Raw genomic sequence first — 18934 nt, forward strand, 5'->3', positions numbered from 1 at the left:
CCATTATGTTCATCCATTTTTACCGATCATTTTAGGACTTGATCGAAAAAATGATAGGGATATAAACCTAAGGTGGACCACATCATAGGAAAACAATATTGATTGGATATCCACCATTAAAATCCTCTTAAGGCCCACAATACTGTTTATTTGACATCCAATCTGTTGATTAGATCATACAGGTCCTGATGAAGGGAAAAAACAAAGATAAGCTTGATCCAAAACTTTTATAGCCCCCAAAAGGGTTTCAATGATAGACGTTCAATCCCCCACTGCTTTTTTCAGTGTGGTCCACTTGATAGTTAGATTTGTCTTATTTTTTGTCTCAAGCCTTACGACGAGCTTGCCATATGGATGGACGGTTTGGATATAACACATACCTCATGATAGGACCCATATAACTTGTTGATGTCACCCAGCCCCCTCTCTCACGAGCAGAGATGGGCTACTGACAAGTTGAGTAGAGAGGCTGCTACTAAAGTGACGTCACCAAGTTCTGTGGGCCACACCATGATATATGTTTTGTATCCACACCGTCCATCCATCTGGAGAGATCATTTTAGGGTAAGATCTAAAGAATAAGTCACATCCAAAGCTCTAGTGGACCCCACCAGAGAAGATAATGGGGAGAGTGACACCACCATTAAAACCTTCTAAAGTCCACAAAAGTTTTATATCAAGCTAATATTTGTGTTTTCCCTTCTTTAATGTCTTTGTTAACTTTTGAACAAGTTGGATTTTGAAAAAAACATCATGGTGGGCCTTAGGAAGGTTTCAACAGTGGGCATCAATCTTCCCACTATTTTCTTTGGTGGGGTCTAGTAAAGCTATGGATCTACCTCGTTCTCTAGGTCATGCCTTAAAATAATATATCCAAATGAATGGACATTGTGGATGCAACACATACATCATAGTGGGGTCCACAGAACTTAGTGACGCCACTTCAGTAGCGAGTCTCGCTACTGAACTTGTCTGTATCTAATCCGCATCCCTCACGAGCGGATTAGGGCGCCAGCCCCCTCTATCATTTGAGCTTTTAAGGACTGGTTAGGGCGCCTTCATGGTGAAAATCTGGTGACTCGCCTGATGGAAAAGGTGGATTGGAAGCTCAAGTTAAATCAGATTCACACAGGTGAAAGTATTTCTTTCTCTCTCTCTCTCAATCTCTCTCAATATTAATGCTGATTTAGGAATTTGGGAGTTAGTAGTTTGTAGATTCCCGATTTGAATGTGGACCCTTATTTCAGGATCTGGAGATTTTGGGATTTACAGATTTGAATGTGGACCAATTTAGGGATTTTAGGATTTTGGGGATTTACGGACTTCTAAAATTGGGGATTTTCTAATTTTGCAAATTGGGGATTTTCTGATTTTACAAATTGAGATTTTTTGATTTTACAGATTTTTTTTTTTTAATATTCCGTTGCTGTTCTCTTTCTAATTTTCACGATGGATCCTAAAAATGAAGGCCACGTCACAAGGAATAGTGTAAAATCATGCTAAATTTACTATATATGGCGGAATATCCTGATTTTCGGGGAATCCATTCATCCTAGTGTGGCAAATCATATAAGTAGATTGGATGGCATATAAATATCAGGGTGGAACCTGTATGTACTTTGGACGATTTTAGTGGTGGGAATTACTATTTCAACTGTTCCCCGACAGGTGTTGTTTTTGGTTTTGGAAGATTTTGGGTACCACCCACTCCACATGGTCCATATAGGCAATTTGGATCATTGCAACATGCCCTGGATCTAGCTGCACTTAACGGTGAAACTCGGACAGGTGGATTTGGATTGAAGATGGATCTAGATGTGCAACATGTGCTCCTTATACACAGTAGAGATGTGAAAGATGGAGGAAACGTATGTATACTTAGAGAAAGCAGTTAATTGTGTCTACTATATAATATAATTAAATTTTTTTTCCAATGGTTTAAACATTGCATTTTCTCATTTGACATCTCTACTCTAATAGAATAAGAACTTTTAAAATAAGAGCTACTCTAATAACCTCTTTTTGTTCTAACAGTTGTTTTAAATCAGCTCATTTGGTAAAATTACTTCTTCAAATCTGAAAACGGCTCTTATTTAAAATAAGCATGCTTTGTAACATGTTGAAATAAGGGCATTTTTTAGGGGTAGTAGATATCATTTAAAAAAAAATAAATTTACAACATGGCTGTGTGTTGATTCATTTAAGAACCTCCTTTTTATTTTTTAATTTTTTTTGCAGGGTTTGAAGATAGAGAAAAAAGTTTGAATCGTTAACCTTGATCATCAATCATTTAGGCCCCACGTTTGATTGATAATAACTCTTGGGAAGTACTTTGATTGGATTAATCCAGCCATTTGATCAGTGGTCATTGATCAAATGGCTTGCATTTTTATTGTCAATTATGTGGGTGGAGAAAAACATGAGAATCACACCCACTTTTCAATGATCTAACAGTTACGCTTTAGAAGTGGACAATGTTCTCTTCTCTAAGTAATTGATATGCTACTCTCAGCTTATCCTTTTGTAACTGATATGCTTGAGAACACACAAAGCTAAACTACACTTTGCGGGGAATAAAGTATAAGGAATGTTCAAAAGAGCTGCCTTGATAAGCTTTGTGGGCCAGATTGTGCATTCTTATTTGCCAACCAATAACCAAGAAAGTTCAGGCATTTTAATTTCCTGTTAGATATCCATGTGTAGTGTCAGCTTTATTTGGACTAGTATTCATATTTAGATTAATTAACACAAAATTTTATTACTAGTTAAAGATTACTGCTCCCAATTCCCAAGACAAAAACTGTGATACACAAAATTCTGCCTTTGAGAGCTAACTCCAAGAATGATTTCGATAATGTTGAAAGGAGTACGTACTCTCTTTGTTGCAAGGTGGATAGATATAAATGAGCTATTTAGGTGCATTTGTTTTTTTTTTTTTTAATCTTTCCACAAAACTAGTGAATAAGACTTCCCTTCCCTTTTTCAACCAATAATTAGGACTTGGCTTAGGCAATTTACATGACTCTGCTTTATGGGCTCCCATCACATGTGAAATATTGAATATCATGACACTATTATATCGGCTTTAACCATGTAGAGCATCATGATTGATTTATACTTTATAATGAGGCATGTTGGAAATGTTTTCCATGATATTTGATTCGGGAGTTGGTTTTCCATGTTGACTATTTTATTTTATTTTTGCACCTTATGCTAGTCTTCTTGATGTGATTCTTCGACCCATAACCCGGATTGTGTGTTTATTTCTTGTCCTAATAAGTTGTAGTCTCCTTTGATAGCCAATAGCCGGCAAACTTTTGAAATATTCTGACACAACAATGTTACCTAAATTGCCAACACCACTACATTTTCCAGTTTGAATTGCCCCCAGTTACAGACCATTTACAATTATGCATCAACTATTTTGTCTCTCCATTATCGCTTACTTTCATTTATTTTCCAAATGTATTGTTTCTCATTTGTCTTTTCATTATCTTTCTATCTGGCATTTAATTATCTATCTTGGGATCTTCCATTGTAGAAATTTTCTTCTAAAAAGTTGTATGTACATTTCAAATCTGTTGCAGTTAGTTAGATTTCAATCCTAGTTGCTTCATCTATCTTGGGATCTTCCCTTGTCGAATTTTCAACATGCGTGCAATTTTCTCATATATATGCAGCCCCTCTCAACAATTTTGGGTTGGCTTTTATATAAAAGTTGTGCTGCCATGTTTGGATATGAGTTTGTTGCTCAAATTTACTAAAACTTTTCCTTTATGGCTATCATGAATGTTTTGATGGGTGGCTTCCAGTGTTACTATGACACTTCCAAGGCAACATATGAGCTCATTCAAAAGATATTACTTACAGGACTGGAGCCTGGAGCTATTAATGTGTTTCTTGATTTCATTTACTACTCAGGTGGTCCTCTACCTGACGAACTGCTCACCCAAGTTAAGGTTAGGCATCACCCCACATGATGTCAAATTCTATTTCTTTTAGCCTTTCGGTTCCTCCAATTCATGAAGTTGGTTTTGCATTTCTATGTATTGTTTTCTTCTTTCTTTGAAGTCAAGGTTTATGTGTTATTTTGTTGATATAATTTAGAAAATTTTTTGCATCAGTATGCAATTGTTCTTCATAGCATTTTCTTTTATAAGATGTTATCAGTTGCTCTTTATCTTTATTCAATTTCCTTAGTGCTATTCAATTTTTGCTCATGCCTCATCTTTAAATAAGGTTTTTCTAATGGAGTTATTTTGTTATAACTAGGGAGTTCATGTTTCAAAGGACTTTGTTGCCGAGCAATTGAAGTCCATGATTTCTGATATGTAGGTTGATGTGGTAAGTGACAAGCACTCAAAAGCAAGTTATGATAATGATGGTGGAAAGGATTCATGTAGCTGACCCCAATTAGTTGGGATAAGGCTTACATGATGATAATGATGGTCTTCCTTATTTTGCTTTAGGTCACTCAGGTTGGCAGCTGGTATACAAGAAGTCAAAGTTAAAATGGTAAATGGTTTCCTTTATTCGCTCCATTTTCATACATGCAAATTGATTTTCACATTTTGTCCTTCATTTGATATGATTGTGTGCCAGAAAATGATGCCCATCCCAAGCATTACAACAAATATGATGTTGAACTGTGGTGCCAATTATTTCTATTGTTAGTTATTATGTTGGAGGTAACTTTGATTTTTTCCAGCTAGCGATATTGAGGGATTCATTGAGCTAACTAGATTGTATACAGGAACAAGGGTCCATTCAGCTACAAGTCTACTTATACTTCTAAGATGTGAAACTATAGATGAGCCTAAGTCTCTTCTTTGTTTCTTATCTTTATTGATTTGTCTTAGGTTCCATTGTCTTTCATAAGGTTGATAAATTATTAGATATGGTGGCAAGGCAGCTCAATTGAGTAGTTGCCTTGTAACCTTGCATGCTTGCATTGATGTCTTCATCCTTGAACAAGCTTTGCATTGATGTCTTTATTTTGCACCCATGTATGTGAGTGGATAAGTGATGCCATTCTTGTAAAAATTTTGCAAACCATGTTTGTTCTTAGTTTGTTTTGATTCATTTTTGTACTTACACTTGGGTTTTTATTTTGCTTTTGAGGTTTGCCAGGACTTTTTACATGGAAAATGCAAACGAAAATCTTGTTGATACTCTCATGTTTTAGCTCATGGAATGCCTCAGGTCAAAGATACATACTTATGATTTCTTCATTGTGATCTGGAAATTTTCATTTGTATTGTTTCATGTCTTCTCTTTAACCCTGCTGTGTATTTCTTGTTTAACAAAAAATTATTTCATTCGCTTAACAATTGGATGAATGTAGTAAGTAGTAACTATGAGTTGGTTCTCCATAGATGGTGCTCTTTGAGGCAACATTAGGTCTCAAGTGTGATCCCAATTTACCTATCCACAGAAAAAAGGGGGAGGAAACTACTATTTGGTGGAATATACAATATATTGGAGTTGTTCTCCTATGCTTTATTGCATGGAGGTAGGGGCTGGAGCTGGCTGGACCTTGTGATATTAAGAAATAATTCAAGTATTAAAAAATTATGAGTCTTAATGCTTTCTAAATGTCCAACCAAGTCTTAAAAATTGATATAAAAGAAAATATTAATCCAAACATGAAAACATGACACAATAGTTTCATGTTTTTATGTTTTATTTGGAGAATTCATCACTGTTGCTATGTGCAACATTTTACTTCTCTGTCTGAGTTATAGTTCATTTACAGCAACATGGAGCACCTATCAAGTCTCCTTGTTCTCGGCGTCAACTTTGAGATGGTACATTGTAAGGTCATAGGATCCAGTTGCCTATTGTGTTTTCTAAGATGTTTATGTTTTGCTTGTAATTTCAATTGATGCTTCTGTTGATGATTGGAGCATCATGATGCTTTTATGTGATTAGATTCCCATAGTTCACTAATTTTTCATGTTCAAGTTGAATATAAAGAAATTGTTGCTTATTTTATATTTGCACTCAACGGCACATATGTAAGAGCTGGAATTGAACATGGATGCTTTACTCTAGGAAAGCATTGATAGGTTGTCCCAACGACATATCCAGATTCCTCTATTTCTCTCTGTTTTCTTCAGCTCTACTCTTGAAAAAGAAAAAGAAAAAGAAAAAGAAAAGATGGTGTTGTCCCAACTAGCATTAGATCAGATTAGTTTTGTAGGAAACCAGAAGCCCATGTCTAACCCTGGCATTCCAACCATAGACCTGTCAAAACCCGAGTCCAAAACTCTTCTTGTGAAAGCCTGTGAAGAGTTTGGATTCTTCAACCATGGCATTCCATTAGAGTTCATCGATAGGTTAAAAGATGAGGCTATAAAGTTCTTCTCCTTACCTCAACCTGAAATGGAAAAAGCTGGCCATGTTAATCCGTTTGGGTATGGAAACAATAGGATTGGACCCAATGGTGATGTGGGCTGGATTGAGTATCCCCTCTTTCAAACCAATGCCAATTCCATTTCTCAGAGATCTTGGGCCATTTATAGAGAAAACCCAAAAATCTTTTGGTAAGAAAATCCAACCATTTTCAATTGCATTTTTCAAATAGCATTAGCTATTTATAGCTACAATTCTTCAGATTGGAGCTTCCGTTTTTATGCAATAATACTTCATGTTTTAATGAAGCGACCTTTTTTTTGGTGGGTTATTTTTCAGCTCTACTGTGAGTGATTACATATCAGCTGTGAAGAAATTAGCTTGTGGAGTTCTTGAATCTTTAACTGAAGGGCTGAAGGTTGAACCAAGCTTAACTGGTTTTGGAGAACACATTGACCCTCAGATAATATCAGTTCTAAGATCAAACAATACATCAGGCCTTCAAATCTCTCTCAGTGATGGGAGCTGGGTTTCAGTCCCACCTGACCACAACTCCTTTGTCATTGTTGGTGATTCCTTGCAGGTATAAATCTGCATAATGATGCTTCTTCTTTTTCTTCTTCTTTTTATTTAATTCCCAAGTTTCTCTGTTTTGAAGAATGGGCTTAATATGGTGGACCCAATTGAGAATGGGAGAGCAGCAGTATTGTAAGAGTTATGGTGAAGTACAGATACATCTCTGGAAGGAGGCTAGGTTGCTTGGAGTTGTTTGAATCATAGGATGAGGCATCAACCTTCACGTTGCTAACCATGTAATCATTGTTGACGGTTCGTGGAACCCTACTTATGATCTTCAGGCTTAGGTTTGGAGGTATGACATAATCGAGATATTTATTTTCTAAAAAAAAAAATTAATGCTTAATCTTTTGGAGCGCAATTTTCTTGTTGCTGTTCTTTGTTTCTAAAATGTATTCCTTTCTAGTAGGTATAGGCAAACAAAGCCAGTTTATGCATATCGTTTGATGGCACATGGAACTATGGAAGAAAAAATATATAAACAGTAAGTACAAACAAAACATGACTACTAATAAATGATGTGTATGAGGCTTTACTTACCATCACATTGTGAATCTCTAGATCCCATTTTACTGATTTAAAAAAAAAAAAAAAAAAAAAAACTCTAGATCTCATTTTATTTTCAAATCTTTCTTCTACAATCAAAGTTTGGAAGAAAATGTTTTATTTTTATTTTTTTGTGATTTTTTGTTATTGCAACAGGTGAGAAAAGAGGGACTTGCTGTAAAGGGTGGTTGATAGGCAACAAATACATCGGACCATTTTTAAGGAGGTCCTGCATCTCTTGGATTTGTATTTTAATTGATGGGACATAATTATGATGATCATTTGTTAAGTTTTCAGGGAAAATGATATTCTTTACGTTATCTTATTTCATCAGTAGCTGACCTAATTTTGGCTATTTACTATATATTTAGATCAGTTACTTATTCAGGCCTTTTGAGCATCCAAACACATTGATATTTAATCTAGTTTCATATTCAGCCCAATCTTGTGAATGTGTTTCTTATTAAACAATCTTGTGAATTATTTTTTGAATGACCATCAGGTGTAAGATATACATACATACATACATACATACATACATACATATATATATATATATATATATATATATATATATATATATATATAAACAAAAAATAAAAAAATTGATATATTTTTTTAATCAAAGATATTTTAGCAAAGGACCAAATCCGTCGTTAATTTCTGAACGTTGAAATAAACGACGGATTTGAGGTCCATCGCTCTACTCATGTTAGCGACGGACCTTATTCGTCACTAATATTTTTAATTACAACGATTTTTTTTTTTAAATTTTAGCGATAAATTTTTTATTTTTTGTGACGGATCTTATCTGTCGCTACTATACGACGGACCTTTCCGTCGCAGATTAAAAGACGGATATTATCCATCGAAAATAAAAAACGACCTAGTAAACAGCGATGGACCAAGCAACGGATGAAATTCGTCGTTTATTTGGTTTTACGACGGATTTGGTTTGTCGTAAATTCGTGATTTTGGCTTACTGTCATATACTTTCTCCTTGTGACACCTCACTCGCACCTCCTTTTTAATGAATGCATGTGTTGGATGCTAACCTTAAAGGTGTGGCATACATGATTGCATTTATATTTGTCGCACTGCATCATGTTATCACTATCATGTGGCATTGCATATATAATTCATAACATATTCTGATATATAGGTATTAGTAAGTTTCATTGCATATAAGATGCACTACACACAAGATTTACTGTGCTTTATAGCTTATGCTTTATAGCTTCTTATTTTTTTCAAGTCAATGCAAGCAACAAGAATATAGCTTAGCATGGACTTTATACTAAATGCATTTAAGATTTCATTCCTTTGGAGTTCCTGCATATTTATATATTTAGAACTTTTGTACATACTATAATTGTTAAAAGTTTTGAGTTACTTTCTTATTTCATTGATATCATAATTATAGGAAATACAATCAATCGTACAAATTTTTTTACCCAAACCTTTTCAAGTCTCATCCCAAGAGCGGAGTTAGGGGCCTAGGCTCCATTTTTTTAAAAATTTGTTTTTATTTTTTATTTTTTATTTTTTTTTAGAACATGAATTGCCTAATGAAAAACCTAAATATCTAAAATATTGATGAAGTGTGTTAACATCTTTAACGCATGTTCCACCCTTCACGTGAGAGGCCTTGGATGAATCAGAACCCTTATATATATATATATATATATATATATATATATATATATAAAGGCGTATGGCCTTGAATTCATTTCATATACAGGGGACCAACTTACATTCGGGCATGCCCAGGAAAAAGGCCAGGCAAATCTATCATGAGACCTAAAAAAGAAAGCGAGAAACTACATACAAAGGTTGAGAGGCGTCAAAAATGGCCTCTAATCGCCCCGAGCCCAGTTTTATCAAGAAAGATTAGCCCTTTCACATGGAGAGGTACCTCACCTATCGACAAGAAAATATGGCTGCCTTGAGTTTCATTACCTAGCCGAGCCAACGCGTCCACAGGGGAATTCGTGTCCCTGATGGTATGCCTAAACCTCACCTGCCCCTGGCTCTTGAGATTGTCAATCCTTCTAAGCTAATAATCCCACTTCCACCCCGAGCTGGATCTACCATTCAGGATATCCAACACTAACTGGGAATCGGATTCAACCTCTACCATATTGACGCCCTTGTTTTGACAGAGGGAGAGCCCATCATGGATGGCTCTGATTTTTGCACCTGTGCTGGTGCCGCGGCCATAACCACATGTTAAAGCAAAGAGAAGCTCCCCTCTATCATTCCTCCATATCCCCCCACCTCCAAAGAGACCCAGATTCAATCGTGAGGATCCGTCTACGTTGATCTTAGCCCACATGGAAGTAGGTTTGGACCAATAAACAATTGACGCGCGGCTAGCCTGAAGTCCTTACAGCCGCAGCAGATGTACCAGATGAAACATAGTGGTACATGTCCAAATTAAATGAACATGCGTATTCCACTTGATAAGTTTATTACTTTGAATTTTAGCAAATCAATACGTTTACGATGTGTACTACCTAATGAATTTTCTAACTATTTGAAATATTTATGACATATTAAGATCTTTGACACATGTTCCCCTCCTCAGTTGAAGGTTCCTCGTTGAATTAGAACTCTTTTCCTTTATTTTCACCCTTTATTTGTCACTTCCCCAATGTTTACTTAATGTGGTGCTTATCTCTACTATATATAAGGAAAGTGTGCATGACAATTTTATGCATACAATTAATTTAGAGCCATAAGTTTGATATTTTCAAGGATATGGGAAGGCATTTAAATTAAAGATAACGATATTTTGGTAATTTAGAGGGCATGACTACTTTGCAACCTACTATTGTAATTTTTCATGCACAAAGGCCAATGACATGAAATTCTATCCACTTAATCTCAATTTTTAGGATTATGCCGTGGCATGTAAGTAGCCCTACCTTTTCTCTGCACATGTAGCCTCTCTCTCTCTCTCTCTCTCTCTCTCTCTCTCTCTCTCTCTCTCTCTCTCCATGTAACCTTTGTAGAAAAATGAGATGAAAGATGTTTTCTATATATATGTAGGTGAGGGACCAAGACTTGTTTATAAGAATGAGTGTAGTTCAACCTGCACAACTACTAGAGGAGTCTCCACATTATAAGAGTTTGTCTCACTAAAATATTGTGCATATATAGTATAGTCCAAGCACAATCTTTTATGTATATGACTTGATTAAAATTACTGTGGGGCCACAAGTATGCCTGGTCCTACTATTTAACGGTTAATAGGTTTGATCAATTTGAACCATTAATCATGTAGGGGCACAAGTACATGTTCAAAGTAAATGAACACATGTAACATGTATTCAACTCGATGAGTGCAATACTCTAAATTTTGGCATATCAGCAAATTTCACTATGCCGAAATTGTGAATTTACGACGGATTTTGCGATGGACTTGGTCTGTTAGAAAAATCGCTTGGTTAACGACATTTTTAATTCGTCATTCACGGAAAAAGTCCATCACAAATCCTGTCTTTCTTGAAAATCCGTTGCCCAAACGTCGTGGAGTTTTGCAACGGACCAAAATCCGTCGCTAAAATCTGATTTATGACGGATTTTTGTCCGTCGTAAAATGGCGACGGACTAAATCCATCGCAAATTTTGATTTTGCGACGGAATACGATAAGTTGCAAAATTCCACCCAAAATAGCAATTCACAACGTTTTTTACTCTCTTTTGGGATGGATCATGGTCCGTCGTATAGGGGCTTTTGCCTAAAACATTTATTTTTTTCATTTTTTTAATATGGTGGAAAATTATATTTTTTTCTAGTCTAAGAATTGTTTTTTAATAGAATTTTAGTGGTTTAATTGTACAAATTTGTATCTAATATTATTTTTTAACAATTAATTGAATGCAAAAAAATATATATATATATATATATATATATATATATATATATATATATATATATATATATATATATATATATATATATATATATATGTGTTTATATCAAATGAGTGGAAATTATTATTATTTTTTTAATTTCAAACTAATATTTAAATGATTTGTAATATGACATGAAAAAGAATATTGAGAAGGTAAAAAAATTTAACAATGTTTGGAAAAAATTGAGATTTTGAAAAAATAAAAATCGTGATTTAATAAAAATCTATTTTGTGGGGGTAAAAAAAAAAGAATATTGAATAAAGTTGATAATTTTGAAAAAAAGAATTTAATTTCAAGAAAAAAAATAATATCCTAAAAAAGAAAATTAAAAATATTTAAAAAAATGTGAAAATTTTGAAATGTTGAAAAATGAAAATATTTTGAAAAAAAATGAGTTTGTATTTTGAAAAATAAAATAAAATTGAGAAGTTCGATAAAAATTGACAAGTTCGAAAGAAATGCTTTTAAAAAGGAATGGAGAAGTTAGAAAGAATTGAAAATTTTAAAATTAAACAATATTAAAGAATCGATACTAACAAAAAAACAAACATTTTGAAACAAAAAATAAAGAAGTTGAAAAATTTGTGATTTTAAAAAATAATTGAAAATGTTAAAATTTTGAAATTAAAAGAAAAAATTATTTATAAAAATATTGAGATTTTGAAAATATATATATATATATATATATCATTTAAAAAATAAATTTGAAAAGTTGAAAATAAAATGATGCTTTTGAAGAAAAAAATCGGCATTTTGGAATTTTTGAGGAAAAAAAATAAATTTTGAGAAATTTTTTGAAATGTTTTATAATAAAAATGATATTTTGTTAAAAGTTTTCAAAGAAAAATTAAGCATAAAAAATATACATTTAAAAAAAAATGTTATGTTTAAATGGAAATTGAAATTTATCTGTGAAAAAAAAAAATGTAGCCTAATCGAGGTGAGTTACTAGTCAAATTGAAGATATTGATCAGTAAAATAGAGTGAATGGACCAAACATATAAAATTGGCTAAATATTCTGGTCAAAATTGTGACCCAACTAATTGACCTCGCGAGAACCTAAGAATTGATATTAGTAAGTTTTGAGGGGCCCATCATGATGTGTGTCGAACATCAACACCGTGCATTTGATGTGTCCCCTTTAGGTTATGAGATATCTCAAAAATCATCCATATACGAAACTCAGGGGGGCCATACCATCTTAAACCATGTGAAGACATCTTAAAAAATATAAAAGCACTTGGTGGGGCCCACATGAGTTTTAGATGTGGTTGAAACTTGGTCTGACCCCTCATCCAAGTGGTACACATAATGAGTGGGTTGGATATATGAATCACATTTAGGCAAGCCTAATATATGATTATGAATGTTTTAAGGAAACCCTTGTCCACTCCATTTTAGGTGAGTTATTAATTACCCTTAGCATACTGACTAAACTCTGTGGGGTCCACCATTATTTATTTATTTTATCGACTCCGTTCATCCATGTTAATAGTAATATGAGGTCTAAAGAACAAAAAGGAAGCATATCCAAAGCTCAAGTGGACCACACCATAGGAAATAGTGTGATTGAACATCTACCATTGAAAAATTCATGGAGGCCATAGAAGTTTTGAATCAAGCTGATGTTTGTGTTTTCTCTTCATTCATTTCTTTTTGATATTTTAAACAGGTTGGATGGCAAATAAACATTACTGTGGGCCCAAGGAAGGTATCAACGGTAGAAATCATTATTCCACATTGTTTTGTGTGGCATGGTTCACTTGAGTTTTGGATTTACAGAAAATTTGCGATCAACGCACACTGTTCATCCATTTTTCGAGATCATTTTAGAGAATTATCCAAAAAATGAATCATATCCAAAGATTAAATGGACCGCACCACAAATAAGGGGAACGAATTCGCTACTCCCCTTGACACTAGCCATTCGCTGGTGGTTGGTGCTCTGTGGACCCCACCATGATGTATGTGTTTAATCCATATCGTCCATTTATTTTTAAAGATCATCTTATAGCGTGAGACAAAAAATGAGGTATATCCCAATCTGAAATGGACCACATTACAGAAACAGTGTTGAATGAGCGTCAACCGTTAAAAGCATTTTGGGGGCCATAAAAGTTTTGGATCGAGATGATTTTTGTTTTTCCCCTTCATCTAGGCCTGTATGACCTAATAAACAGATTGAATGCCAAATAAACAATACAGTGGGCCTTAGGAGGATTTTAATGATGGCTATCCAATCACTATTGTTTTCATGTGGTGTGGTCCACCTGAGATTTACATACCTCTCATTTTTGCAATAAATCCATAAAATGATTTTTAAAAATGGATGAACGTAATGGATGAAATACATACATCATGGTGGGGCCCACAGAGCACCAACCACCGACCATGGGGCTAGTGTCAAGGGAGTAGCGAGACTAGCTACTGAAGTGACATCAACAAATTCCGTGGGCCCCACCATGATGTATGTTTTATATCCACACCTTCCATCCATTTGCAGAGATCATTTTAGGGCAATATCCAAAGAATGAGTTAAATCTAAAGCTCCAGTGGATCCTAGCACAGAAAACAATGAGACAGTGACACCCACCATTAAAAACTTCTAAAGGCCACAAAAGTTTTAGATCAAGCTGTTATTTGTGTTTTTCCTTATTTCATGTATTTTTTAACTTTTGAATAGGTTGGATTTCAAATAAACATTACGATGGGCCTTCGGATAGTTTCAACAGTGGGAATCACTCTCCCTTCTATTTTCTATGGTGGGGTCCACTACAAATTTTTATCTGCCTTAGTCTTTGGCTCATGACTTAAAACGATATCTCAAAATGGCTGGACGGTGTGGATATAACAAATACATCATAGTGGGGCCCACAGAACTTAGTGACATAACTTACATTAGATGGTATTAGGGCGTCCTGAGACGCCTAAATTATTTCACGCTCTCTTCTCTCTCTCTATCTCTCTCGCACCCTCTCATCTCTCTCTCCGTCTCTTTCACACCCTCTCTGTCCTCTCTCTCTGATCTCTCCACTGTACCATTGCCGAACGCCCTACCCATGCACACCCTCTCTCTCTCTCTCTCTCTCTCTCTCTCTCTCTCTCTCTCTCTCTGAAGCTCGGTTGAAGGTTAGCTCATTCACGACAGTGAGGTATCTCTCTCTCTCTCTCTCTCTCTCTCTCTCTCTCTCTCTCTCAATACCGATTTAGGGATTTGGGGATTTAGCAATTTGCGGATTCCTAATTTGATGTGAACCCTCATTTAGGGATTTGGGGATTTAAGGGCGCATTACTTCACATTGTTGAGGGTGGTGCATCCAAACAGCCCCAAATCAAGGATTTCTGTAGCGGAAGTTATGTAAGACCATTAGGATTTCCGGCTGACATACACAGGGTCCATTAGTTTCAGTAGAGGAAGCTACATGGGGCCCACTGTAATTTTCGGGTGACATCCACACAGTCCATCGGTTCCTCCATCTCATGCTGGGATGCAAGCCCCGAAAGGAGGCAGGTTTATGACTCGAGTTGGCCACATGAAAGGAAAGTGGGGATGGAAATGTCCATATTTGAAACCTTCCCGAGGCTAATGGATTTTTGGATAAGGATTTTTTTTATTTTTTATTTTTCTTCAGGTTCATCTCAGTGGGAAGAACCCTATGAACGGTTTGGATGGCATATAAAGGTGGAACCCAGGAAACCTTCAATGGTTGGTGTTTCCATCCCCCATTGTTTCCTGTGTGTCTCACAAGAGTTACGAATCTGCTTCATTTTTGGGCTCATGCCCTAAATGGAGCTGGAGAAACACACAATAATCTGACAATCACAAGTTCACAGCTACCTGACAAGATAAGATGACATTTGCAAGTTGAATCATCTGGACCATCCAGCATTTAATCAACCATCCATTTGCAGATCTAGTTAATTGCATGGTTAGGATAATTGCCCACCTTTTGACCTGTCCGTGCCTTGTAAACTTACGTCACGTGCACAAGGACTACTTCAACTCAAGAATTAGTGTGAACTGATTATCATGGAATGATTCTAATCTAAGCAGCAGCAAACAGTGGCGTGCATCCACTAATCTAGAAAGAGTTTGAACTCACGAACGATCCAATGTATATACAACCATCTGGACCATTCCAATCATAGGCCCATCTTGGATGAATTATAACCACAAAATCATAGTCATTTGATGATACTTAACCATCCATTTCCGCCCATCTAATAAACAGTCCGAACAGGAAATCATTAACGGTCCAAATTAAACAGGAAAAATCAGATGGCTAAGATTGACTTATCAGTTTGGTTTTCAGGCTATAATCCATCCACAAAGGGGCCCACAAGTTGAAGGTCCAAAATTAGCGTGCAATATGGCAAATAGACAACATAATTTGTTGTAGTGGGCTGGGGTAGCCTACTGTCACGAGGACCATTGATTGTTTTCCAATTTCACCTCCACAGCCTCACGTGCTCGGCCTTCATACTTAGGTCAAAGTCGTACTTTAGGAACCAAGGATTTAGTCCATTTTTGAAAGCGGTCAGTGGTCATACCAGAAAAACAATTCAAAGAAAATTTAAGAAATTTGATCAAACCATATATATATATATATATATATGGGTAAGAAGAACTAAGGGTCCTTACTCTTACTCTTGTGGTAGACTCTCAGGAGTTTCAACACCCGGTTGAGGGTTCGAGTACCCATAGGTGGTGAAATTCCACTATGGTGTGTGTGGTGGTGTGTGTGCGTGTTAAAAAAAAAAAAAAAAAGAAGTTACCAAGAACCAAAATGCAAAAGTAAATTACAAACCAAACAGATCTCATTCTATCATCACCGCTAATAAAATGCAGATCCTAAGAAACCCAGGAATACCCAGGAATGTCATATGAGAATGACATAAAAGTATCAACTACCTTTGATAGACATGTTCTATGTCATCAGTACTGAGTTCATATTTTATTCACTGTCATGCTCTGAGTTCTTTTTATCTGTTTATGTATGGAGAACAGGTGGTGGTAGTATCTGTTGCCAGAATTTCGGTGTAGGCATTTAAATTTGAAAATGAAAGTGTTACAATCTATCCGGTTTTGGATGGGCGACTGATTTAGTTAGTTAGACAGACACACTCATTCGTAATCTAACTTAGTATACATGAGAAAATGAAAGTGTTGTAATGTAAGACTCATATCTTAGACCGTACCATTCTATAGGCTTTCGCGGTCTTTCCGGTCGAATTCCTACAACCTTCGACCCTTAACCGGTATTTGCGGGCGACTCTGAGTCACACGCCATCAACCTGAATTAACTCAATCCGAGACTTATACCCTTGCGACCACACCATCGCTGCGGTTCCGATGCCGCATCTCGCTCGCCGATCCGATACCCTGGTCAGGATATGTGAGTTAGCGTTCGGTGTGAGGAAAACGCCGTGCATGCGAATTCTGAGAGAATCACTATGACTTGTCACATCAATCAATCAATCAATCGATCCCATCATGTCAAGTACATGTCAAATACACCATCACCTCTCACCCTTCCCCAAGCAACCCCTAAAGTCAAAAGTTTCTTACAGCACTCATACCTTTCTTACACATTCTACCACAAAAGTCAAAAAGGCTCTTACACACCCATCCCTCTCTTTCTCATCCATCACTCTATCACATCTCTCTCTTTACAACCCTCTCTCTCTTATTTTCAAACTACCTTCCCAAGCAAGAGAAAGCCTCACACGTCCAAGCTCTTTCCCTTCTCCATGAGAATTTTGTATGTGGCCCACTTCCTCCCCTCTCATCTCCCATCTCAACCATCAAAACTCCATCTCCTCCATTGGAATCAAAGCTAAGGAGCAAAGAAGCCATTGGAGCCAAGAAGAAGAGATCTAAGGTGGGTGATCCACCATTAATTTGCTATTACAAGGCCCACTTGTGATGGGACCCATTTTTATGTATGTATTGTAATCATGGAGGGCCCATAGTGGGGGGCCCCTCCACCACCATCCGATCTTTTGTTCTTTTCTTTTTCTCTTCCTTTTTCCTTTTGTATGGTAATAATCAGGATGAGGTGTGTGGACCACTATGATGTTTGCATCCAAGCCACCTACCGGCGGACCCCACCCATGTGGGACACACCATGATATTTATAGCTCATCCCAACCATCCATAGGGAGCCCACCTTGATATGGCTAACAGTGGGTGTGGCTGCCAGTGAAGTGTGATCTAACGTGGGGTCCACCATAGCTTACGTAGTAGACTGAGTGAGAGATACCTCATTTCAACGCTGGGGCCCACCCAGCTCAATAGCTCAGGTGGCAAGCCGAGTGAAAGATACCTCGTTGCAACGCTGAGGTCATGGCATTAATGGCCTAGGGAGGGGTGGCTAATAGTGAAGTGTGGCTGGAAGTGGGGTCCATGAGACCCATCCATGCCGTCCACCCTATTCCTTGGCTCATTTTAGTCGTTGAGCCAAAAAATGAGGCTAATCGGATAATTAAACGGGCCATACCATAGAAAATTGTGTTTTATACCGTTCAAAGCTATTAGGACCCACCTTGCTATATCTACACACCAAACATGCCGTATATTGGACTTGTTTGGTGTGTTTTGAGCCCCAGAATCCATTGGACGGAGTAGATTCTCAAGAAGCGGGCCCCACATGTGAAAAACTTCAACAAATAAAAAAAATATCAACACAGCAGCCGACATTGCTGCTGTCAGAAGCGCAGGCAGCGCCTGCTGTGTGCGACGGGTGAACGGATGGGCAGTGGCCCACGGGCCTAGTCGTGGGCCCCACCATGATGTGGCTTTGAGATCCACACCGTGCATTTGGTAGGCCCCCTTAGGGCAGAGGGCCACCCGAAAAATCAACTTAATCCGAAGCTCAGGTGGCCCACACGACAGGAAACAGTGGGATTGAGTGGCTGCCATTGAAACCCTTTTGGGTTCTCACTCTCAGCGGATTGGATGGAAATTAAACATTACGATAGGCCCCATGTGGGGCTACACCTATTATATGTGCTGTCCAGGCCGTCTAGGGCCTGGATGATGATAATTTTATTATATATATGATATAAGGTATATATTATATATAGTATATATTATATTATATATATTATATATGGTATATATCACAGTCCAGGCCATCCAGGGCCTGAACGTGGATTATATTATATTATATTATATATAATATATATTATATTATATTACATATATTATATATTATATTATATAATATATACATCGTGGTGGGCCCTACGTGGGACCCACCTCTACCTTTCTCCTTTTGACGACAGCAAGCCCATAGGCCCCACATTGATGTATGAATTTTACACCATTCATTGTTTGAATGGTGGGGCCCACCATGATGCACACGCTATACATACCATCCAAACATTTTGAGATACCATTTTATGGCATGAGCAAAAGGATGAGTCAGATCTAAAGTTCAAGTGGACCCCACCATTTAAATAGTAGACCGTGACATCCACCGTTCAACTTCTACGGGCAACAGTAGTTTTCAATTTAAGTTGATATTAGGAATG

The 18934-nt window shown here is 36.6% G+C and overlaps 1 protein-coding gene across 1 annotated transcript; it reads left to right on the top strand.

Annotated features, from left to right (window-relative positions):
- Window positions 1-5930: 5930 nt before the first annotated feature.
- Window positions 5931-7933, top strand: LOC131249947 (gibberellin 2-beta-dioxygenase 1-like). The gene is made up of 5 exons (XM_058250671.1): window positions 5931-6545; window positions 6694-6937; window positions 7013-7225; window positions 7340-7418; window positions 7633-7933. The coding sequence occupies exons 1-3, from the start codon at window positions 6160-6162 to the stop codon at window positions 7064-7066; spliced, it is 684 nt and encodes a 227-aa protein (XP_058106654.1). The 5' UTR covers window positions 5931-6159; the 3' UTR covers window positions 7067-7225; window positions 7340-7418; window positions 7633-7933.
- The last annotated feature ends 11001 nt before the right edge of the window (window positions 7934-18934 follow it).

The sequence above is a fragment of the Magnolia sinica genome, chromosome 6 (assembly GCF_029962835.1).
Source record: "Magnolia sinica isolate HGM2019 chromosome 6, MsV1, whole genome shotgun sequence".
Classification (NCBI taxonomy): Eukaryota; Viridiplantae; Streptophyta; class Magnoliopsida; order Magnoliales; family Magnoliaceae; genus Magnolia; species Magnolia sinica.